The 25211-nt window shown below is 39.5% G+C and overlaps 1 protein-coding gene across 1 annotated transcript in view; it reads right to left on the reverse strand.

The window, feature by feature from the left end:
- Nucleotides 1–1631: 1631 nt before the first annotated feature.
- Nucleotides 1632–25211, reverse strand: part of LOC311173963 (ATP-binding cassette sub-family A member 9-like) — a gene marked incomplete at both ends in the record, with an annotated part of 103778 nt that continues 80198 nt past the window's right edge. Inside the window, 21 exons of the mRNA XM_084238047.1 lie at nt 1632–1730; nt 1881–1936; nt 4264–4343; nt 5653–5793; nt 5966–6085; nt 6852–6946; nt 7021–7096; nt 7731–7891; nt 9679–9770; nt 11444–11561; nt 12132–12252; nt 13447–13538; nt 13952–14020; nt 15698–15817; nt 16094–16207; nt 16408–16581; nt 17740–17847; nt 19498–19635; nt 21857–21990; nt 22564–22730; nt 24426–24624. Of these exons, the coding sequence (XP_084094173.1) occupies nt 1632–1730; nt 1881–1936; nt 4264–4343; nt 5653–5793; nt 5966–6085; nt 6852–6946; nt 7021–7096; nt 7731–7891; nt 9679–9770; nt 11444–11561; nt 12132–12252; nt 13447–13538; nt 13952–14020; nt 15698–15817; nt 16094–16207; nt 16408–16581; nt 17740–17847; nt 19498–19635; nt 21857–21990; nt 22564–22730; nt 24426–24624 (2474 nt within the window). The remainder of the gene's footprint in view (nt 1731–1880; nt 1937–4263; nt 4344–5652; nt 5794–5965; nt 6086–6851; nt 6947–7020; nt 7097–7730; nt 7892–9678; nt 9771–11443; nt 11562–12131; nt 12253–13446; nt 13539–13951; nt 14021–15697; nt 15818–16093; nt 16208–16407; nt 16582–17739; nt 17848–19497; nt 19636–21856; nt 21991–22563; nt 22731–24425; nt 24625–25211) is intronic.

Below are 25211 nucleotides of genomic sequence, written 5' to 3' on the forward strand. Positions count from 1 at the left end.
TAAGGTGACATGTCTACCTCGACATTTACCTTTCAGATCAAGTCATTGACAAAAAGGCCTTTGCAAAGATAACTGGGAAAGTATGTAGAATACACAAAGAGGAGGGGCTTCCTTCTTCAGGTGTCCTGCTGACTCAGCTCGCACCATTATGTGTTGTGTTCTTTCTCTCCTCTCACAGAGACAACCAACAGATGTTCTGGTGTAGCCTGTTACTGAAGTCCATGCTCTTTTGAAAATATTCGTGAGCTTCAAAACAGAAGTGGCTCCATTGTCTACAACTATTTTCTATTGATTATTTTCCATTTTCCATGCTTAAGAACCTATATGAGCTTCTCAAATTTTTTATTTGCATAAACCAGGAAGATGCCAGGAGCAATAAACCAAAGTAAGAGTTTTTCAGACAATTTTCCTCTGAAGTTTGATTAGCTAGTGAGTTAGTCTGGTAGGGGTGTCATAACAATGTATGTACTTGGTGGTTTAAATTACATGAACTTATTTGTGCCATCATTCTAGAGACTAGAAGTTCAAATTCAGGGTGCGAGGAAGATGGTCTGGTAAGGATGCTCTTCCAACTTGTAGATGGTTCTCTGTGCTGTGTCCTCACCTGACCTCTTTCCTGTATGTGTGCAGAAAAGATGGCGTCTCTTTCTCTTCTCATAAAGACACCAGTGCTATTGAATTCGGGTCCTACCCTTTTAACTTCATTTAAGCTGTTACCTCCTTAAAGCCTCAGTCTTTAAATATAGCCACATTGGAGGTTAGGGCTTCAAAATATGAACTGGGAATATGGGGAGTCTTGTTGGGGGAGACACAATTCACTGCATCAGTGTTAGCAAAAATAATAGTAGCAACAGCAGCAAGAAACACTCACCTAAATAAGCCTGTACAAGTATATTGCATTGATTTCAAGGGGCTTGTGGTCACCAGTTGCAATGGTCTGAACATATAAAGATATGTGAAATTAAGATCAATGATGTTTTAGTACTTTTATGTGAGGGTAGACCTTGTATCATAAGAGCATATAAAATCAGAGACATGCTTCAAAATTGTATGTAAGATATGTATTTTAAAATTTCCATCAAATCAATAATTCAAATTCTGGCTGCAATGATTAACTTTAACAGATTTCAAATCTCCTTTATGGTCATGAGAGAGAAAACCTGTACTGTACAGTGTAAAATCTGAAAAATGACAGAAAAGAATAATCAACAAATTACAAAAAGCTAACACTTTGCTGCTGTGTGATCAATTGAGTCCCTTCCCTCAACATCACATTGTACCTTATTTTGTACTTTAATACATCGAAAAGATCAGAAAATAATCAACATTTTGAAGTTCACAGAAAGAAAATTAAACTATCTCTGTGTCACTCTCAAAAACATGAACAATCCTATAATAAATGCATTTTTAACTTACTGAACCCTGGGGTTTGGTTGCTAGTCCAGAGGCTGTGTGTCTGGGCTCTCCCTGATCTGATGCCTCATTCCTATAACAAGTAAGATTACTGAGAAATATGATGACATGAGTTTCAGTAGTGTTTGGTACCACGTCTGAGATAAGGTGTATTAATTCTATAAAACAGCATCTTTTAAAAAGTCACGAACTTAAAGAGTAACAGGGTATTTGGGGCTTCAGGGCTCTTCCTGTGGGAGAAGCTTCCACTTCACTGAAGGGTGAAGTTCTTCATCAAAATCATCCAGCTCCTGCTCTTTGGAGAGCTCCAGGAACACCTGGTCAGGAGTGGGGGGTAAGAAACAAAGACAGCGAAGTCAACCCACCTCCTGCAGCTCCATGTGCGTGCAAAGCAGAGTTACATACTATATTCATGGATAGTCCATGGATATTCCATGCAGGATGTAACACCACTGAAAACAACCCACCTGCTCCAGCGTGGACTGCGAGAGGCTGTACTCCTCCAGGTCGAAGCTCTGCTTCACTGTATAAAGGTAGACACATGTCAGGGGCATGCATACTTTCTATTCAGAGAGTTTTACCAACCATGTACCAAAAGAATACACAAATAGACTTTAAATATAAAATATAAAGTCATAAATACCCCTGGACTAAATATGGGGATGCAAATTCACTAGAGTCCTGTAACAGGGTTGTAAAACCCCATTGTCTGAGTTTGGGCAGAGGCACCACAAGGACACCAACTGTGTCCCTAAATTCAAGGCCACCTCTTCTGTCAAGCTGGCACATTCGATGTAGCCCAAGTCCCCATCACTGTTTTCTCTCCTAGTTGCTTTGGAACTAATGTTGGTAACAGTCTGTGCTTTCTAGCCTCAGGCCATTTGCAGGGCTCCAAAACCTAAGTATCTTCAGTATTCTCTTCCAGTTTATAGTCTCTTGTAATTGTGGACCATGACTATGACCCTAAACTTGCAAAATAAAAGGGAGATAATAAATAGAAAGGGGGGCCTGGAAAGCAAAGGTCTGCCTGGACAGTTACCAGCTTGCTGTGACACCCTCTTTCCTGCCTCCATGAACAGAGACAAGGTGAGAGTGGCCTGCGATTCGGACCATGAGGGCTGGTCCTTGACTCATGTCGGGAACATGCAAAGAAATGCTGTGGGTGGCAGGTGGCCCTGCACATTCAGGGGAAACAAGAATGCTGTGTGTTTCTCATGGACTTCAAAGGGCAGGTATCCTAAAAGGATCTCCTGGAAAGGTGAAGGTATTCCAAGGCAGGAGCCCAGGGGTTGCAGGAGGCTCACAAGACACCCAAAGAAGCATCCTCACCAGGCCTGGGAGGCTGGAGTCAGTGGTCATAAATCAGAAAGAAGAAGGAGTCTTCAAGGAACCCACAAAAGCACCCCATAAAGGAAGGGTCAGCAATGGTTCATGTCCACACAGTTGACTATGGTACAGTTTTAATAATCAAATCAAGCTTCCTTCCCCTTATAAGCCTTATCCTCCACCCTATAGAAACCCAAAACCTCAGTTTATGAAAAGGGAACAACGAAAGAGGAGAGGTAAAATGAACCACCCCACTTTCAAGCTTCAGGGCTCCAAAACCTAAGTTTTGTCTGACCTGGAGGAGCATGAGAGTCTAGATTTTTGTTGCAGCTTGCATCAGTCAGAAGTGACGTGGTTGTAAGGCAGAACAGTTGATGGAGCCAGACAAAGGATTAGTCAGGGGTCATATGTTCTGCCTGCCGACTGCTGGGCTTAGCTTAGTAAATAAATATAATACAGCTGAGAATGTCGCTGTGTCTAAGCTAACATATGAAGAAAAAAAATGCTAGCTTGCATCTCCATATTTTATACTCTGTATAATCTTCACAGAAGGGAGCAGGAAACACCCTAATTTTTCTCCCTCAATGAGAACTTCTGATTTAGCAAATTTAACACAGAAGAATTTAGAAATGGGAGGGAACATTTTTGAACTCAGAAATATAAGAAGTCTCTTACGTATTCTAGGAAGGCAGCCATCCTGGAATATCTCCCTCCCTTCTCTAAATGAGTTATAAAACTCTTCCTGTTGATCAGAGCCTGTATCTTTCCCATTTGGAAGACACAAATGTGGTTACTGGGTCAAAGTGGTCAGTGTGGAAAAATGACCAGCAGGACGAGAGAGTGAAAAGGAACCCCATTAAGGAGGATCCTAGCCTTGTCTCAAGGAGAAACATCTATTTAAGGACTCACATGCCTGGAGTCTGGAATGGCAGGCAATAGCAAGAGAGGAACAGTCCAGAAAGAGAGGGAGGGAGTTCAGCTCTTCATCAGATGCCATACAATGATGTCACAGGCAAAAACAGAGTCCAGGATAGACTGACGCAACATGTAAAGACCAACAGCTAGAGAAGGATTATGGGTTATCCTGCCTCAACAAAGAAGCCCTCCTAGTGAGGATCTACTGCCATCTAAGAGTACACAGAGACATAAACATCTTCTTCCTGTTTGCATGAATTTGGTTCCAAATTCAATAGTCTCTGCTTCCCATAGCCTCACTCATCTAGGGCAGGATTTCTCAGCCTTGGCAGGAAGTCTGATCATCCTTTGTTGTGGAAGAGGCTGATCTGTGCACTGTAATGGGTTTGGCAGCAAATCTGGCCTTGACCCACTAGATACAAGCTGCTTCCCACAACCCCATCCCCAGTTGTGACAATCAAAGATATGGCCAGATATTGCCAAATCACACCTGGTTGAGAACCACTGATTAAGTCTTGATAATTTACTCACAGTATAATACCACAGCTCTGTCTTCATGCACTTTTTACAATGTTTTAACTGTATCTGTTTCCCAAGGTCTTCTCTTACCTATCTCTAATTTGAAGAAAGCTTGAGATAAAGGTTGCACATCCTCAACAGGCAACTTATAGACCATCAGGGAGGAGTATCTGTAAGGAACAGAGTAAAGAATCTGAGCTCCAAGTTTCAATCATAGCCTGTCGTATATATCGCTCTTACAATGATCTTGAGGTTACCCAACACAGTCAGGTGTGTGTGTCCAACTGCAGTTAAGACTGAATCACCAGGGCCTCCCTGGTGGCCTAGGGGTTAACTCTCAATGCTATCATGGCCTGAGTTTGATCCCTGGCCAGGTAGCTGACCCACATGGTGCAGCAGACCTCTCCTGTCTCTCCCACTGCTCCCCTCAGCAGTGTATTTCAGTAGATCTGCCTGTTCTGCTCCCCACTCTGTCACTGGTGAATACTCTCCCCCCACCCCCCCCACCCATCTCCAGCTATACCCAAGTTCTTCCTGCCCAAAAATAAATAAATGAAATCTTAAAAAAAAAAAAAAAAAGATTGAGTGCTTTGAGCAGGGAAAATGTATTTCAGTTGGTACCAAACAGATTAGTGTGATAGTCTTGCAAGCTTTGCTATGAGGTTTTTTTTTAATATTTCCTTTATGCTGCCAATTGAATTATATCATTATAGCATGGATTATAACATGGATTCCTCCCTCCCGCAGTAAATTTGTATTGTGGTTACATGCATTTGGCTTGCATCGTGAGTGAAATCTTCCTGCACATGGAAGTTCTTACTCTCAAGATCCCAAGCCTGATAAAACACAACCACAAAAAAGGAACAACCCCATCCTTAGTTCCTTTAAATGCAATTATCTGTGCAGCCTTGGAGAAGCAGAGTGTGAACGCTCTTTCCCTCTAGTAGTGTCCTCTACTATGGCAGATACTCTAGAAGGCCCTTGAGAAAAGTCTCCTTCTTACTCTAGAGGGAAATTTAACTATTTTCCAGCCTACACACTTTTTTTTTTAAAAAAAAGATTTATTTATTTATGCATGCAAGAACTGGGGTACAGGTCAGAGACGTGTGGGGGTGAGAGGATTTACCAGAGACAGAGGTAGGAACAGAACAGGCAGATTGACTGAAATACACTGCTGAGGGGAGCAGTGGGCGAGTCAGGAGAGGTCTGCTGTGCCATGTGGGTTGCTCCTTGGCTGGGGATCGAACTTGTGATTCATGGCTGCGGATAGCTTCATAGGTTGCATCTTAACCCCTTGCGCCACCACTCACTTTGAAGGGTAGAGGAAGATTAGCTTCCTCCCCAACAGCTTGTTTTCTAGTAACTAAGTACTCTTATCGTAGAGTTAAAAAGATAGGCAGATAAAGCTTTTGTTTCTCACTATTATGGTGGAAAAGCGTAAAAATGGCCAAGATGAAAACAACCAACACCTCACTTTACCTTTGCTGCCGAGCAGCCTGGGGGAAAAGCCTCAGAATTTCATTGTGGAGAGGCTCCACTTGCTCAGGCGTCTTCACCTTCATCTCCAGCAGATAATCCTTGCCAAATTTGCTTTTCAGGTGTTGGATGGAACCAATACATCTGCAGGCAGCAAGTTGAGGTTAAGCAAGAAAAAGGAGCGAGAAATCTATCATGGATGATTTTCAGCTGAAACAGGCAGCTACACCAATGCTCACAGAGACATCCCTATGCAGGACAAGGACTTGTTCAGGGCGGGCCAGGGGTTCAAGGGTGGGCATGGATGGGCACCCACCTCAGCCTTCCAGACACCATGATGGCCACGCGGTCACACACGGCTTCAGCCTCTGTCATGTAATGGGTGGTGAGGAGGGCACCCTTCTCCGTGTTCCCGAAGGTGGCTCGGATGGCCTGCCTAGTCAGGGCGAGGAAATGTTAACTAGTGGGATGTTCCAGGTCACACATATACACACATATACACATATGCTTTATATATACATATAAAGCTATCAGTGCAGACCAGAAATAGAAAGGACTTTTGGAGGGACAGCAGGTGTGAAATAACCAAACTCTTGGTTAGAATGTACAATTCATAGCATGACTTGAACAGAATGTAGAGAATGATACTGGGTAAGAGGATGTTTTGAAGAAGACTCGATTGCTGAAAAATCAAAAACAGTTATCAGAAACAGAAACAGTCCTAGGGGAAAAGACAGGAAATGAGGAAAACTTATTTAAAAGCATAATAATGACAAATTCCCTAAAGCACAAAATGATAGATTTCAGAATATTTTTTAAAATAGTGAAAGAATTATTGAGGATTTGGAATTTTTTTTCCTCCATAAGAATTGTATGTCAGGTGATGTTGCAGGAAGATTTAAAGCTTAATAATAGACTTGGTTAAATATAAAAAAAGGGCCCTGAAGATCCAAGATAAACGTAAGATTCTTAGATTATTAAGTTGTTAGATCTTTTTCTCCTTAGCAAAAACTGGCTTAAAAACTTAGCAAAAAAACTAGCTTAAAAACTTAGCAAAAAAAAATCAGATAAGACATCTGATTTCCCCATTAACATTGCTTTCCTTAAATGTGGATATCTTTCATTTTACAAATAACTACATTTCTGATGGTCAGTTGTTACAGGGATTATAAATTCACTTAGATTTACTCATGACCCCTCACCACATTTGCTGCTGCCCCTCGGGGTCCATTCCTGTGGACGGCTCATCCAGAAGCACCACCGACGGGTTTCCCAGGATGCTCAGTGCAAAGCACAGCTAGAATGAGAGGAACAGTGTCTGGAACAGCCTAGATCTGTGGGTGCACAGAGGAACCCAGGGCCCCGCACTACCTTTCTCTTTATCCCCTCGGATAAGGTCTTCACAGGAAGCTTCAGCTGCTCCTGCAGCTTGAGCGCCTCCACCAACCTAGAGGAAATTGTGAGTCAATTCACATTTCCCGGCACAACAGGGAAGGCTTGTGGGAGGATGGGCGGATCAGAGCAAACACTACAGTAGAGACATTTTAAAGAGGGTGTTCAGGGCCTCCCTGGTGGCGCAGTGGTTGAGTGCTGGGCTGCGAAGCTGCCTGCAGCCTCTGAAGCGCCGGTTTGATACCCAACCAATGGCGAGGGTCCCACATGGCAGGCAGACCTCTCCTGCCTCGCCCGCTGCTCCCCTCAGCAGTGTATTTCATCGGTCTGCCTGTTCTGCTTCCCGCTCTGGTCCTAGTGAATTCTCTCACCCTCCCGCGCTTCTGACTATACCCAGTGCTTGTATAAATAAATCTTTAAAAATAAAAAAAAGTGTGATCAGAGTGATCCTAAGATTAAAACTACTTAGGATACTTTATGAACTTTTCAGGGTACTCAAACATATATTTTCAATGACTTCTTTTCATATTAAGAGCAAGCAATAAACTTTCTTTATAGGCTTAAAGTGAAAGATGACCAAGTCTCCTCAAGATGAAGATGTTAGAGTCTCCCTTCCTTCATTTTATGGACACGCCATTACTGTTACACACCCCTGCCCCCCCATAGAGAAGACATGGTCCCCTGCATACCTTGCAATGGCCACAGTGGCGTCCGCCTTCCTCAACCCTTTGACAGCGGCAAACACCTCCAGGTGCTCCTTCACCGTCAGGTTGGGCCACAGTGCGTTCTCCTGTGGGCAGTACCCCAGGAATCCCAGGGGCTCCCCTCCACTGCTCCCTTTCAAAATCACCTACACCAAAAGTTCATCCTCACATTCTGTCCAAAACTGTGTGGTGTTTGTGCACACAGTATGTGTATTTCAACAATTTCCTCCTCTTACACACATGAGTGACAAAAATATAAAAGTAAACAAGAAACCACTGAGCTCTGGAGCTCTGGAAGAGAGACAACATAAACTCAAATGCAAAGCTAGTCCACCATTATAGTTTAGATCTTGTCAGTTCCCTCATTGGTTGAATGCAAGTTTGCTTATTTAGTTACCTATTGTTTATCTTCAAACATTCAAAGGATAGATGCTTGTTGAGGAGTCTGTCTCTCCAATGTTAAAATAGTTATAGAGTCTGTCTAATGAGGTTTTTGTGAGGATTAAATAAGCTAGTGGTCCTTGGGGATGATCCTCTAGAAAAAGTGTTCAGGGACATTTCTGCTTGTCACAGAAGGTGACAGTTCAGGAAGGCCAGGGATACTGCTGTACTTCCTGAGATACACAGGACTGTAACTCACAATAAAGGTAATCCAGTGCAAAATGTCACTAGTGCAAATCTTGAGAAACCCTGAACTAAGGTAGTCAACAAAAAGCTCTAAGCACTAGTATGGCACATATAAACCAGTAAACACGTGATAACATGCATCGTTTTTTTAACCAATAATATGCTTATAACATGTTATATAACAACAGACTATGTGCTCATAATATGCTAGTGGCAATAATACTAGGTAATGTGTACCAGTGTTTGCTACATGCCCAAATGTAAATATTTTATGTTTGAATTATTTTGTTTTCAGAAAAATCCCATATGAGTTAGGCATGAGTTTTATCACCCCTGATTTATTATTTGAGAAAGCTGATGTCTGTAGAGGTTTAGAAACTTATAAGAAGTCACACAAAGTAAGCCTGGGAGTGCAGAATACAAGCCCTTGACCTTGATACAATATTCTGTCCCTGGTACAAAGGAGGAGAGAGCTAGTTAACCTCATAGGGCTTTCCATTCAGAGAGAGAAATAGAAAATAAACAAGGAATGAATAAGCAAACAATTACTGATAATCACTGCTTAATGCTTTCAAGGACATGGATGCATTAAAGAATAAAAGGGGATCATCATGTTCTATCCTTTTTTTTTTTTTGGAATTTAAGCAATTATTATTTTTTTTCTCTCATCTGTAATCTCTATATTCTTAATTCATCCTGGAGCAGCATGACTGTTGTGCTTCAAGAATGTCAATGTGTCTACAGTAATATCCTCTTTTGCTCAATTTACCTACAGTTACCAGCCAAACTATCACACCAACTGGGCCAGGAGATGCTTCAACAATTGTTAGAGACTTGCTCTTGCAAGTCTTGCTCTCAGTAAAGACCTGTGAAGTTTTACTTGCTAATGGGCTCTCATTGTTACACAAGTCATCTAGAATTTTTAGTTGTGGCATATTAAAGATGAAGATTTATATCTTACACGGGCTGAACTTGTCATTATTCTAACAGTGGTTTCTGACGTGATGCTGGATAAAGCAATGTAAGTCAGCAAGTTCTCAGAATACACTAGTCAACACAGCAGAGGTCTCAGAATATCTGTCTTCTTTTAAGTTATTAAAGGGTAGTAGAGATAATTTGTAACCCTTTTAATATCTATTTTTGGAATTAATGAGGGAAATTTTTGATTAATCTTCATTTGATACATAAATTGCACTGATTAATAAAAAGGATCATATATATGTATTTTTTGGCTTGTCATAATATTCCTTGTGAAACATTTCTTCTAGGCAACACTACTGACCATATTTCTGTGGTTTTTACTGACCTGCCCCGCAGTTGGCTTGGCGGCTCCGGTTATCATCTTAATAATGGTACTTTTACCAGCTCCATTGTGTCCTAACAGACCTATAACTTCACCTGAGAGAAAAGAGAATTACAACTGTAAATAATTACAATAAAAAGTAAATAAGTACTATTTGAAGATTCACTACATGTCAAGTTCTATGTCAAAAGTGCTGTATACAATAATTCACTTATTCTTCAAGCACACACCAACTTTCATTTTACAGGCAAGGAAATGGAGCCATAAAGAGTATGAATAACCTCCCCAAGGTCCTGCAGCCAGTAAGAGGTTGAACTGGAAATTTGTAAGAAATTTTGATTCCCAAGGCTGCTGCAGTTAACCAATGCTCCCAGAAAATGTGCTTTGCTGGAAATGAAGAAATGCCACTATGTGCCAACATGTTCCCTTGTCATGTTATGAATTAACTGTATTACTTAAAAAATCATACTACTTAAAAAATTTTATCACTTAAAAACATGTTACTTAACAAAGACCATCTTCTTGTTTGCTTGTATTAGCAGAACAGACATAACTGTCTTCCGAGGCAAAGGAAAGCATTGTTATAATGATGACTGAAGCCCTCAAGTTGCATCTTCAACCTGAGGCTGATAAAACATTGGCTGCTTTTCCTGTTTGTCAATACAGTGCCCCAGATTCAGATGGTATTCCCTTCAAAAGACCTCATCTTCGGGCCTCCCCGGTGGCGCAGCGGTTGAGCCCTGGGTTGCGAAGCAGCCCGCAGCCTCTGCAGTGCCGGTTCGATCCCCGGCTGCTCTGAGGAGGGTCCCACATGGCGCGCAGACCTCTCCTGCCGCCCGCTGCTCCCCTCAGCAGTGTACTTTGGTCCTTTTGCCTGCTCTGCTCCCCGCTCTGGCTCTGGTGAATTCTCTTGCCCTCCCGCGCTTCTGACTGTACCCAGTGCTTGCATAAATAAATAAATAAATCTTAAAAAAAAAAAAAAGACCTCATCTTCAGAGGTCAAGGTCATTCTGCTTATGGAAGTATAGCTTCCAATTTTTCTTTTTTTTAATATTTATTATATATATATATACACACACACATATATATATACACATTATTGTTCATTTTTATTTTTGTGCAATGTTTGATTTCTCCTTTCAGGTGTAGTCCCCATAGCATTCCCACTATCAAGTCGCCAGTGAAACCATCACCATATTCTCTTGTGCTCTTCTTGCCCCTGTTTTAATCCCTCTCCCTCCCCCTCCCCTGCTAAATGTCTCTGATTTATAGTTGCCCAGTAGTTTTTCTCTCTCTTTTATTTTTCCCTGATTCCTTTATTTGGTTCCCCTATATTCCTCCTATAAGTGATACCATTTGGATTTTTCTTTTTCCTTCTGAGTTAATTCACCGAGCATAATTCCTTCAGGCCCCGTCTATGTTGCTGCAAAAGACATGAGTTTATCTTTTTTGATTGCTGAATAGTATTCCATTACAAAGGAGCAAAGAATATGCAATGAAACAAGTATAGTCTATTCAATAAATGATGCTGGGAAAACTGGACCACCACATGCAGAAAAAATGAAACTAGACTACTACCTTACACCATGCACAAAAACCAACTCAAGATGGATAAAACACATGAACATAAGACCTGAAACCATAAAATATATAGAAGAAAAAACAGATAAAACACTCCATGACATACATCTCAGAAATATCTTTAACAACTCATTTCCTAAAGGAAAGAAAGTGATGGAAAAGATAAACAACTGGGACTACATCCAACCTTTCTTAATGCAGAAAGATACATTTCTTGTGGCTACTCTTTTCTTTCTCTTGGCAAAGCAACTTTTCTTTTTGCCTGCATATTCCTTCCGTAGACAACTGGCAATGACAACTGGTTTCTATAAAAAAAGAAGAAATTACAAGACCAGTTTTACCTTGAAATCAGTGCATATTCCATACTCTCTACATTTTTCCTGACACAAAATCATGAACCAAACTTATCCCTCCATAGGAGCTGCCATTTTCTAGATAAATCACCCCAATCTATATTTCTGCAGAAAAAAGACAGGTTATGCCGTGTTTGTGTGTGTCCTTCAGAATAACGGCATCTGCCAAACTAACAGGTCTGCTAAGACCCACACACTCACACGTGTCTACACACCTCTCAGAGGAACTCTCTTCTAATTGCTTGCAGTAAGCTTTACTCAGTTTATAAAACTCATAAAGCCTTTCTTGGGTTTTGTCCTGATTAACTTTATTCACCAAAAAATATGACCTTGGAAAGAGATTCACAAGTGTTTGTCCTTTGTTCTCTTATTTTTGTTGGCACCACATATCCACTGAAGTCGAGTAATGAGCTCTCAGTGCCACAATGAGAGAATCTCAAAGTATTCTTCAAAAATGAAGATTAGAAAGGCACCTCCTGTCTGCCCAAATCCCTCAATGAAGCACATTTGCAGAAGCTCTACCTCTTCAAAGTCTGACACAGTCACAGCATTTGCTGTTCTCCCTCTTTCCATCTGCACATCCTCATCCTCTCCTTCAGGTTCTTCTGGGTTTGGAAAAACATCACTGATTCTGGGTGAAATCCTGAAATTAAAACAGTGGGGCAATAAAGGGTTTTCAGTTGGAAAACTTGCAATGAAAATAATTTTTTTTATATTCTGCTTCCAATTATTTGAACAGATTAACAGTGAGGACAGGGGATCTCCATCTCTCTGCTCTGCACCATCTGCCTTTCAAGAAACCTAGTGTCCATGAATAAGTCAAATGATGTGACTCTCATATCATTCCTGCTTTTGTCTTTTATCCTACCAATCCTGACTATTTTCAATTAAAAAAACAAAAACAAAAACAAAACAGTCCATGCTCTTAGGCAAAAGATTTGGGAGCAGAGTTGCAAGAGAAAGGAATTCGGAACTCTAATATTAACACAGAGATTTGGGGATTCTGAGCACTTTGTAAGAACCATGGATTGAAATATTTGGAAGCAGAGATCTATCTTACAAAATCCAGGACATGGATTTACCAGTAATGGAGTGTTGTTGCTTCTTGGGAAGATGTGTCAGAACTGCTCTGTCCTGACTGGGACCAGGCTAATTCATTCCTTCATCACCTCCACCCCTGTCTCTCTCCCTCATGTCATCACAGATTTCTGTTGTCAGCTCATTTCCTAAGCCTTGGCTATCATCTTGTCTCTCTCCTGCTCTGCCACCTGCATTAGACTTGAGCTTGATTTGTATTTTGTGGATGACACAAGGTTTTCAAAGCACCCGTGTCTTTGTTTCCTATTTTGTAATTTGAAAAACATTTCCTACACTTCCCTAGGCCAAGACTCTCTGATATCTAGCCTCAATTTAGTTTTCCATTATCCTCCAACACCAACCTTCCAATTCATTCCACTTGCCTACAGGAAGGTGGCATTACTTCAACTTTTGTTCTTTTGCCTAGCCTATTCATCTTCTTGGATTGGTTGCACACATCCAAATGCTTATATATACTTTCCCACTATTTTGAAGAGCTTATTTTTGTATTAACTTTCATCTAGTGTGTCAGTGAAATTAAGATCTCCCTTAATTTTTCAGTTTCTCAAGTATGTGAATATGACATCCCTCACCAAGTCATAGCTCACTGAAGCACTGTGAATTATGGATTTGGAAACAACACAGTCCCTTAAAAATATCCATATACAATATATCTTACTGGGTTAATATAGGCATATTAAAATGTCTTAAAGCAATGAATATGAAAATAAAACATGAAATTCTATTTGAATTTCTCAACCTGAACACAGGATCTTTTCTCATTGATTTCTTCCTAATGTTCATTTCCAGACATCGTAGGACAAAAAGAAAAATGAAAAAATGAAGGTAAGGCTAGGGGGAAAAAAGACAATCAAAATTAGCATCACCATAAAGAAAACCATTTCAATGCTAAGTTTATTTAGAGAATTTAATCATATCTAAAGGTTGATTTGATAACATTTCACAAGATTAAAAGACAACCTATTCAATAGTGTGTGACACTCTCATGGTTACCATCACTGCTCTGCAGAGCAAGCAGGTCAGAAGCAGAAGTAGTAGTAAGTTGATATTAGTATCCTTCATGGTATTTAGAGTTTGGACTTCACACCCAGTGTCAGAAGATCATTATAAATATCATATAAAGATTATGTGTGTGAGTGTGTGTTATTTCAAATGACTGAAGTGCCAAATATTTCAGTACAGAAATTAAAACTTTCATGTAATGCAAAGCATGCAAGAACATTTAAATGGAAATGTCTCCTTACTATTAGCAGTGCCAAAAATACAATATGTTCTTCTGAAGCTCCTAAGTAATCCACTGAATCTGGAGAAATCTGTAAAATGGGGAAAAACTGTGTTCAGATGAGACTTCATCTATTCATTGACTAAGGTAGATTACTGTCCACTTCATGACCCAAGAATTACACAGCATTCATGCTTGTGCATCAGGTCAAAGTCCATTTCTGACTGTACAGGTGTCTGGTGTCTGTCTCCTTGCTTCCAAGGTCACCATGACCTGCTAACCTGTGCTTGGCTCTAAGCTTAGATGCTTTTAGATGCAAGTTATAAGGATCCACCCTGCTGGGAGAACCCCCAGAAGCCAGGGGCAAGGTTTTCTCTCTGCATAGGAGCCCCTTCTCTCTCCTTCCCAGCAGCCCTAGAACCATTACATTTCTCTGTTCCATGCCCCACCCACTTTTGAGACTAATCACGACAACCCCTAATTTCACATGCCTCCATGTGAGAATGTGGTTTTCATTAGATGTACAATATAATTTGAAACATCCTTCAATGCTTTAGTGAATGAACAGTGAAGGGTCACTTCTGTTTCTTGAGCAATATTTCCTAAGACTTTCTTTCTGAGCAACTATAAGTTGCTGTAGCAAATCTCAAACCATCATAGCCACTTACCTTCTAAGATGGACTTTTCCCCATTGGATGATCTTCTAGGACCCTGACATCAAAGCTCTTGCTGCCCTAAGTGTCCCTCACTGGACACATCCACAATAAACCTCAGGCCCCCTGACCTTTGCCCTGTCTGCAACATTTTAATTTTTCAGCTGTTACTCCATAATTTGGAGTTGAGGAACCTCCAACCTACCAACCCCATCCTTTTTTCACTGTCCACAAACCCCTTCATTCCTTCATATCTTCATTTCTTAGCTTGGAAACTATGGTCCCTTGTTGCAAGTCCTCACTCAAGACCTCCATGCTTTTGTCAGGCTCACCTTTCAAAACACTAAGCTTGTGTCCTCCTCACTCTCCACTCACCTGAAATGCATCTGAGAAGCAGATGATGCCACAAAGACACTCAACTTTCCTAACTTCACCTGAAAAGGCAGGCAGGGGCCCCTTAACACTGCCTGCCAATTCTACTCACCTATTCAATGAAATAAATGCTCACCTCTATCCCTAAAATTCATCTCACTGCTGGTTGAGAACTTTACCTCTTTCCCTAAGGAAGTAGACTCAGAGGGAAGACTGACTCTCTAAACTCAGGCCAAACCCTAGCCTCCTTTTTCATTAAAACTATACTTATTCTGTAGATTACATTACCTAGTCCTGTGGTTTTAAATATCCCTTAGATGCCGATGCATCTCAGGCATCTAGTTTTAGTTTCAGGCTCTACAGAGAACCACACCCTGACTTTCAGACTCACATGTCCCATTGTGTGTCTACCAGAAGTCTTAAACTTAACATCTACAAAATTAACAGAGAAAAAGCATCCTGTCAGCTTCACAGTAAGGTTATTTGTTTCCAGGAGCAAGGGTTCTCAAGAGAACTGTAAAATTCTATGACTGTGGAGTTGCCTTTGACCTTCATGAACCAAGGCAGGGCTTCCTCTTGAGTGAGAACATGATTCTTGCTTGAGGCAAGATAGTTGGCTTCCCAAAGACAGACTTCAGGTCTTATACAGCTAAGAACTGACTTTATCTACATTTTCACAACATTTAAGGCTTTTTCAATGGCCAAAAATGCCATGATACTAGAACAGATGTGAGATTACTTACCTCAGAAAAAATTAACAGAGAGCCAAGCATTGCGAAGGGCGGGATTAATAGGGTGCAGAGAAGTAGCCCTAGAAATCCATATTCATTTAGATCAATAGCAACAATTGGGAAGACAGTGACCTGAAATATTCAAGTGAAAGGATAAACAAACTGTTGGAGAGAGAAGTCATCAATTCAGATATGAGACCTGGAGACAGAGCTGAACTCAGTTTATAAATGGTATAGATCCACCCTACAGTGTATGTCCTATAGGCCTGTGATTATCTAAGACTATAGAATTGTCTAGAGAGCAATATTAATTTGCCATTCTGTTTAGTACAAAGATTCAAATGTTTGCCCTTGATTTACTTTCAGATGGTTTAAAAATAAAATAATAGACATTGCATGCATACTTACAATTAAGAAAAAAAATGACCAAATGCCACTATTTTTTCTCCCATTGCGAAAAATGAATGAAATAACATAGGTCAAGAAAACAAGAGATGAGACATATCCGATACTACAGAGGATCTGAAAATAAGCATATTAAAGCTAGATAAGGTAAATGCTATCTAGGAAAGTATTCATACATTAAGCTCAATTGTTATTCATCCATTAAGTTCAAACTCTGCGATAGCAAAGGTAACTTGAAGTTTTTGGTTGATGATTAAAAATGTTACTGTGGTCATGAAAAAGTCTAATAAAATCATCTGAGAAGGTTTGCCACTTACCTGAACTAACAGGTTTTGAATTATAAATATAATCTCATCTGGGCTAAAAACATAATCCATTATTTGCATCAGGAGGAGGATCAAGAAGTACAGCGGAATATCGACCAGTGCCTGACCAAACCAGTAAGCAGAGGGGTAGAGGCCTGAAATCCACAGCTGGGAGTGAGCTTTGTTCTGAAAAAGAAATGGAATAATCATTAATGTCCTTGAAGAGTTTAGGCTTGAGAAATTGCAAACCTGTTTGATTTAGCAAAAAAATTGTCATTGCTTCCCTCCTGCTTCAGGGGCATAAATAATGTTGCAGATCACATGATCACCATATTGTCTAAAAGTAAAATGTGCCAAACAACATCACTAGCTCCCATCTCATCACAGAGTGGGCATCGCCTCAATGAAAAGATGCTTTACTTTCCATTCCAAAGCTCTTTTCTCCTTTGACACTAAGAAAACTTGTGCATGACACAAAAGTTCAACAGATGTTGGTTTACAATTTTTTGTTAAGATTCTTAAATTGCATGCGGAATGTCAATGATGCAGTCATACCTGGCATTTTTTTTTGTGTGTGTAAAAGAAAGGGGCACCAAATGAGTCAATTTAATTAGAAGTCTTTAGTTTGTCATGAACAAGGGTATCATTCAAATGTTACACTTATGTCGTGATATAAACCATATTTTTCTGCCACAGGGTTTATGGTAACACAATGTCTTAAACTATACTTGGACTTTTCTAACATTCAAGCATGACAGCAATTATAATTTCCAATCTAAAATTGAGCCTGGGTGAGGAAATTTATTAGGTAAAAATGATAAAACTCATGACTTCACCCTTCACTAAGTCTGGGGGTGAGAAAGCGACCAGCACAAGAGTACCCTGGAGAGGCAGGACCTTTGGGCAGGCTTCTTGAAATTTTATAAAAGTATCATGAAAATGAAGTTCTGGTGGGTCAGTCCTTTTCAACAATAAGTCTAGGTGCTATGGCAAATTAGCAAGGGCTGTTTTACTGACCTTTACCACCAGCTGGAAATAGAAACCATCATAGAGGGAGGGGAGGTGATGATGTCAATGGGTAAGTGTCCACAAATAAAGCTGTAAGTGATACACCAGGTAAAACTGCCTTCGCCTGTTAGTTGATGATACTTCCTAAGTGTCCTACATGAGGCCCTATATTTTTTTAAAGAAAAATAGCATCTTCTTCATCTGTGTTAACTTTAAAATGATTGATTATTTATGGCCTCCAGCACATAAATTAGATTCACCACCTACATATAATTTATGGTCATAGGATTGGAGGGATTGTCCAAAGTATTAATAACATGTCAGGACTTTTCTTACTTTATAGTCACCGATGCTGCTCATTGCAATGTAAGGGGTAAAGCAGGTGGCCACAGGTATCCAGAAGAAGGTGTTACTCAGGTATCCATACTCATAAGACATGTGTTCCTGAAAGCATGCACAATGTGTCAAGTTGATAGCAACTAGTCATATGGTTCATTTGCACTTTCTTAACTAACTCACTCAAATGGATCCACCAAACCACACAAAGTACATCCCAAGGTTCTATTGCAACTTCTTATCCACACTCATTTTCAACCCCTCAACTTTTGAAGCAATTGGGGCATTTTGAACATGAGTCTTGATTTACTTATGAAGAAGCAAACTTTCCCAAATTGCATGAATTGGTGTAGTCTCACTGCTAACTTGTGAGATGGCATAAAACTTCTGCTCTCTGATTTTAAGATTTAGGCTGGCATTTCAGTAAAAGGAGATTCAGAGTTGAGTTTGTGGATTGTCAGTGGATGAACTACTTTACAACTCTCAGATATGGTGCTAAATCAGGTCATCTCAACATTTATGAAGACTTACTTTTCTGGTTCAACATAATGCAAAAGTAGCAAATTCAAATGATTACAGGGACCTGGCAGATAGAAATTAAAGAGTAGGCTGATGCTAGGAAATAAAACTGAATAGTTATCACACACTCTGCAAGGAGGCATTGAATTATTAAAAAATTAAAGTTTTGACAAGAGGAAGTAGGATTTTGCTAGATGCTTTGATTTGATCGATAGCCCATTCCCAGTCTCAGCAGCATTTTACTCAGAAGGGAGAAGAATGGAGGGATGGGACATGTTCCAGAGAGATGTCGTGCTCTTCTCTCTACTCCAAGATGCAGACTACAAAATGGAATGAAAGAGCAAATCACATCACCATCATCCACCCTGGTCCATGTCCCTGAAGCCACAAGTTGACCCTAGAGGGTTAAAATTGAATAGGAAATTGAAGGATAGCACTGGAAGAATTCTTAATAACCAAAAGAGTTCAGGAAGCTCTACAATATGCCCAAGGTGTCACGTAAGGAGGACAAAAGGAGATTCAGTGGAGCAAAATGAAAAAGTTGACTTGAAGACAGTTTGTAATCTTCCTCTTCACCATGGAGATGCTGACTCAGAGGCTCTATATAGGCCTGGCAGATGACATTTAAACAAGACTGCTCCTCATTTCAACCCAGCCAGTCTCCCGATCTAGTCAAGGTTGAATTTGACTAGAGGTTCAAGATTGATCTTTAATGGAAACTTCTCTTGGTGCACTCCCAAGAGAAGTCATGTCTATAGGATTAGTGATGACTGCTCTCCTGCATTTATGTTCCTTATCACTCATCTTTAGATAGCTCAGCCCATTCAGCCTGGTGCTCATATTGCCTCATTTACTTTTAAAGAAGTCTTTGTGATGAAACTTTTACTACTTTTTGTGGATAGGGGAATCAAGACCTATAGAAATCAAGAAAGTCACATAGTCTGATCTTAAGACATTGGTCATTTCCTCCATGTTTCACTATCTAAGGTTAAAGATGTGGATCTAAGGCCACAGGTATGTATTTCCATTCTCCAATAATTATATTTTCTACTGTTCCATTGATTCTAAGTTATCTGAATAAGATTACAATGTAATGCAGTCATTGCAAAATATTGTGTGTATAGTAATTCATATATATGTAGATCTTATTCAAGAAGTTCATAAAATAGCATGTTATTTCTGCATTTCAAGTATTTTGTTGAAAACTTCTGGTGGATCGCTCTGAGAAAATATACTCACTTCAAAGTATGTGCTTCTGTCAGTCTGAATGTGTTCTGAAGAATTAAAAATTCCAAGCAGCCCATTGCTAATGATATCCATGAGGACAGGAAAGCAATTCAGCCTTTTGGTATTACATGCTATTGAAAATCTGTGATCCTAAAATATAATAAATATGCAGACTATGTTCTCAGAAAGGAAATACAATTAAATAAAAGACTATGCTAGAAAATCGTTCAAATTATTGATAATACAATAAGGTTAAAGCACCGAATGTGATTAATCTACCATCACCCATATTATTGGGTTAATTCCCAATATACATCAAGGAATCCAGAGTTTTTGTCTCTGCCAACAATAGCACCAGTCATATAGTTAATTATGCTTAAACTCATACACACACAAAATCTCAAATGACTTTTAGCAGCAACCTGTAAAACTTCATAGTGTGCCCCTTGTTTTATTTTTTTTAATTTATTTTTTATTTTTTAAAAGAATTTTTTATATATTTTTTTAAGATTTATTTATTCATTTATACAAGCACTGGGGTACAGTCAGAAGTGTGCGAGGGTGAGAGAATTCACCAGAGCCAGAGAGGAGAGCAGAACAGGCAGACTGACGAAGTACACTGCTGAGGGGAGCAGTGGGCGGCAGGAGAGGTCTGTGCGCCATGTGGGACCCTCGCCTGGCACCTGGCCAGGGACCAAACCTGAACTGCAGAGGCCGCGGGCAATTCTCATCCCAGCGCTCAACCGCTGCACCACTGGGGAGGCCCCCATGTGCCCCTTGTTATAACAGCAGTTTTTGTTTCAAAATGTGAGAGATCTATTTTATAAATAAAGATTGTGGCTATTGGAGACGTGGAAGGCAGACAGCTGTTGTGATGGAAGCCTGGGTTTTCACAAATACAGAGCTTGTGAAAGAAAGTTTGCATGTGGAATCTCTTTAAAAGTGACATTTTAAGCCTGTTTCCCAATATATATGTAAATCATATCATTACTGCATAACTTAAAATTATATATTGCTGTATATCAATTCTACTTCAAGAAAACCAGGGAAAACAGTAAAATGGTATTTATATGTATTAAAATTTTGACTATATTATCTATATTGCTCAAAGTGTGGGCAAGTTTGCATCTGCATTTTTGCAATCATAAATGAATTAAGGGAATTGCATCTAGCCTGATGACTTAAAGCAAAGTGTATTCATAACAAGGAGGCTATTTTTAAAAACATTTTTTTTCCTGAATATACCGAAAAACTCACCTGGTTTGGATAAGTTTGATCAAAGGTATCTCTTACATGGATATTATTTCTGAAAATTGACTCTAAGAAGCTGCAAATGACCCAACTTTGTGAGATCTTGCAGCTGTGATTTAATGCTATCTTCTCATCTTTCTCTACCAGTCCACTCTAGTGATCACCACCCAGGCCCCTACAAGGTCTACGCAGGGGATAGAAATGAATAAAATAATGTGGAGGTCACAGTCTGAAGCCAAGTTTAGAAAGGGTAACTATCTTGCCGCCAACTGCAGACTGCCAGAACGGGCACATGGAGGGATTTTTCAAAAGAAGCCAGAAATTTACATTTCATGTGAACTCTTCCAATCTTATATATTACCAAATAGAGCTATCGGGTTTAATGAGACTATAAACCCCACTCCAGACTTTACTAAAGTGCGGATTCTAACTGAGTAAATCTGATCTTCAGCTATAACAAACACTTGCGTGATTCAATCACATTGGTTCATGAACCACATTTCCAGTTGCAGGAAACTAAGGCTTTTTTTTTTTTGTTTAACATCAGATTGTGGGACATAAATATTTATCTGGCAATTTGACCCATTTGTGTAAAGTTCAGCACATAGGATTCAAGCTTTCTTTCCATGAAAAACACACTCAAATCTACCGTAAAAATTAAGAGTTAAATTTTTGTTGGTAACTGAAGCCAAAGTTCACCTTAGTATTAATCAGATTCATGTTTGGCTTCATCAACATGTCATTTGAGTTGAAATCCAATTGAAAATAAGATTCCAATTAATCACTGGAACAGAATACAATTGATAATAAAATTTAAATGTAACATTAATTACAGCAGTGTATACTATTTAACAAGGAATCAAATCAAGCAGCGTCCCATTAAATACTATGTATTATATAGTAAACATTTCATTATATTATATATTATAATATATAGTATTAATTTCATTATATATTATAATGGTGAGCATGGGCAAGTAATTGAAGTCCAGCTTCTTTTCTAAAAATGACAAACATCCCATTCATTTGTGTCCAGGGGCCTTTGATGTCAGGTGACATGGACTATTTAACCTGCAAGAGCGTGTCCCATGGAGGGTGAGCGGCAGCAGTCACAACGCACCTTCTCATCACCTGACACGGTGAGGGCACCATTGTACGATGACTCGTTAGGGCCGTGTCTTGTTCCAAAGGCATCCACGTCCAGAGCTATGTTCTGCCTCCTCAATGAGTGGATGAAGTCATCAATGCTTGACCCTACCATGAGGGGAAGACCAAAAGTAGCAGGAAAGGAGTATAGCAATGGTCAAATAATAACAACAGCAGCAATAATAATAACAACAATGTCACTCAAGGTATATGGATCAAACTGAGGATTTTCTAAAAGGATGAAATCGATGCTGAGGCATTAATGAGTCGGCATTTACTCATGACTTCTGTTGATGTAAAATACTACTTAAAATTAACATGTAATCCTTGATGATATTAATTTTTCTATTTGCTTATAAATTTCTTATAAATTGGGAACCGTTTTTTTTTTTCCCCCGAGCCCGAGAATGCATAGCATTTAGAAAATAATATGGGAGACCTTGGAGTCTAGTCAATGGTTCACCTTTTTTGCTTTGTGCAATAAGCTGTAGGGTTTAAGTAAACTTGCAAAATGTGTTCTTAAAACATACTTCCCACCTTCTATTTTTCATTTTGATTTAGTGTCCTGTTTGACCTCAGATGAGCTATCTAAAAAAATTGTTTTTTTCCTGCATGGTTTCTGTTTTCCAGGGGACCTTTCCACAAGGACATCCAGAAGCTGTGTGTTAATGCCAAGTTCACCTGTTTTATTGATGACCAGTAGGCGGGTCAGAGGAGCTTCAGGCTGTTGTCCCGGAGACAGGAAGTACATGTTAGGAGACAGTCCCCAAGAGTAATGTTTTTGGTATAACTCATAGAATAGATGTTCCAAAAGCTGAGGGCAAAAGCTAATGCCAAAAAGCAACAATCTATGTGGGGAAAAAAGGCAAGAGAAAAAAATTCATCAATAGCCACTTTTGTAGGTTTTAAGTTTGAGCGGATAATGGATGTCTATAACAGAAACAAATTACATCCTCTAAGCAGACACGGGGATTAGGCTCCCCCCGCCACTCTTGGATACCTCATTAAATTTAGGAAGTCTGCTAATTACGACTCTCAAAGTTTTCCTACAACACCCCCTTCTTTGCTGGGTCTCAGTCTTGGTTTTCTTTTTTCTGGACCATGGCAAGCTGGCACATCATCAACACTGAAACGTTCCTCCCTCTTACTGCCAATTTGAATTACAACATTTTCTCATTCACTTAGGCTATAAATCTCAATCACTTTACACTCATTTCTCTCCCATAAGTCCCATTTCCAAATGGTTGGGAACTGGCATCTGCCATGGCATCACTATTACTTGCCTCCCATGTTCTCTTTTCCGCTTTTCAAATGTGAACCTTAATCACTTCTTTCCTGACCTCTTTCAACGATGTCCTAAATGACTGCTTTCTTCACCTCCAGTGTCTATTATTTCCAAACCATTTTTGCACTGTTGCCTAATTAAGCGTCTCAGCATTAGGTTCTATATTATGTCCATTACCTGTGGAAGATGAAAACTAAAACTTTAATAGTTCCTTATTATTCGTGAAGTCCACACTCTTTATTTAGTTCTATATTATCAAAATTATTTTTATTCTTTGGACACCTTGTGTTATAACTAAGTTAATGTCATTGAAGTTCTTCAGGCTCCTCATGTGTTTCCATGCTCATTGCTGTTCCTGCCGTAATTTCCAAAATCCCTTCTTTTCCTTAACTGTTACATTTTTCTATTCCAAATTCAAGTCACTGCTCATGACTTTTCATAAATTTTTCTCCTGATGTCCTTAGTTGGGCATACTCTCTCCAATACTGAATGCTGTCCTTGACAATATTATTTAATTTCACCCTTTTTTTTTTTTTTTTACTGTACAGCACCACATTGCTTAGCGACAGGAATACATTTTGAGAAATACATTGCTAGGCAATGCTGTCATGGAGCAAGCCTTGTTCACAGAGTGTAATTACATAAGCCTCCACAGCATAGCCTCCTAGACACCTAAGCTCTACGGTATAGTCTGACTGGACCACCATTGTATATGTGATCCATTGTTAACCACTGTTAACCAACTTCTAATCACCCTCCTCCAGAGCTGAATCTCATGTCTGATTTATTTTGAGAGGTTGCAGACATGTAACACAGAGTGTGAGGCAAAGATGCACACAAGTATTTTGAATGAATGAGTGTCCTGAGTGGGCAGCAACTCTTATGCATGGAAGCATTGCTCAGCGAAGAACCAGAAACCTCAGAGGAATGTGTGAGCCACACAGGAGGGTTCAAATAGTGCTGCCAAGCCTTGGTGAAGATACAGCTATGCATAGAGCTACTTTGGGGACAGAGGCAAGTCTTTGGGATGGGACCCAAGTGCTAATTCCATGCTTCTGAAAAGTTAACTCAACCCTGGCTAAGATTTTTTAATTACCTACTACCTAAGCAATTGAAAATTGGTTTCTGTGTTCCAAAGATTGTACTCAGCTGCTGAATTTATTTTATATGAGTCTTTCTTTAATTTTTCAATTGATTTTTATTTGACTTTGACTTTGAGTTGATGATGAAAAACATATCTGAATATTCAGTTACTCACATGGTCAAAAGAGTTTTCTTTTCATTCTTTAACTTTAGGAAGCGAATTTTTGCTATTGCACAGAGCTGCTGCCTCCAGAGACTCATGCCACTGGTTGCTTTCTTTGTTTCATTAAGGGAAGACAAAACTTGTTCCAGCTCAACAAGGCTTCCTGTATCTTTTGTCCTATCATTTTGTAACTTTCCCCAAACCCCAATACCTATAAAACATAAAATCAGGTTGTTTATGAAGTATCGTTTTAGGTGTGTGTTATTTAGCTTTTTCTATGATCATCTTTTCATAAAATAGCGCTATTGAAGAGCGTTTTGGACAAAGACACAAATAATATGATTCATGGCATTATTGGAGCAACTACTGAAGAAATGGGAATGAACAAAATAATATCATAAATGTCTATCTTGTATTTTCTGAAAAAATATTCTGTGCCTACAACTTTGTAGGGCTTAATTCTAGGGACATCAATGAAAAGAGGTTCATAGCTAGCTAAGAAAAATCTATTCCTGCAAGAGATAAGGCATTGTATATTTCTACCATGGTGGATGTGTTAGTACCTGTAGAACTTTGCCTCTCCCTGCACTCAGGCAAGAAAATTGATAAAGACAATATTTCGCAATATAGCCATGGCTGGAAACAAGACAAAAATGACCTCTTTTGGAAGAGAAGCCTAGAGAAACTGACCAACTCTAGACTTTTAGAAAATCATGTGAAATTTACATTAAAAGTGAAGACATATACACAACAAAAAGATCAAATATATATTTTCAAAATTGGGTAAAAGATGGGAAG

This window comes from Talpa europaea (genome assembly GCF_964194135.1).
Source record: "Talpa europaea genome assembly, chromosome: 7".
In the NCBI taxonomy this organism is placed as follows: Eukaryota; Metazoa; Chordata; class Mammalia; order Eulipotyphla; family Talpidae; genus Talpa; species Talpa europaea.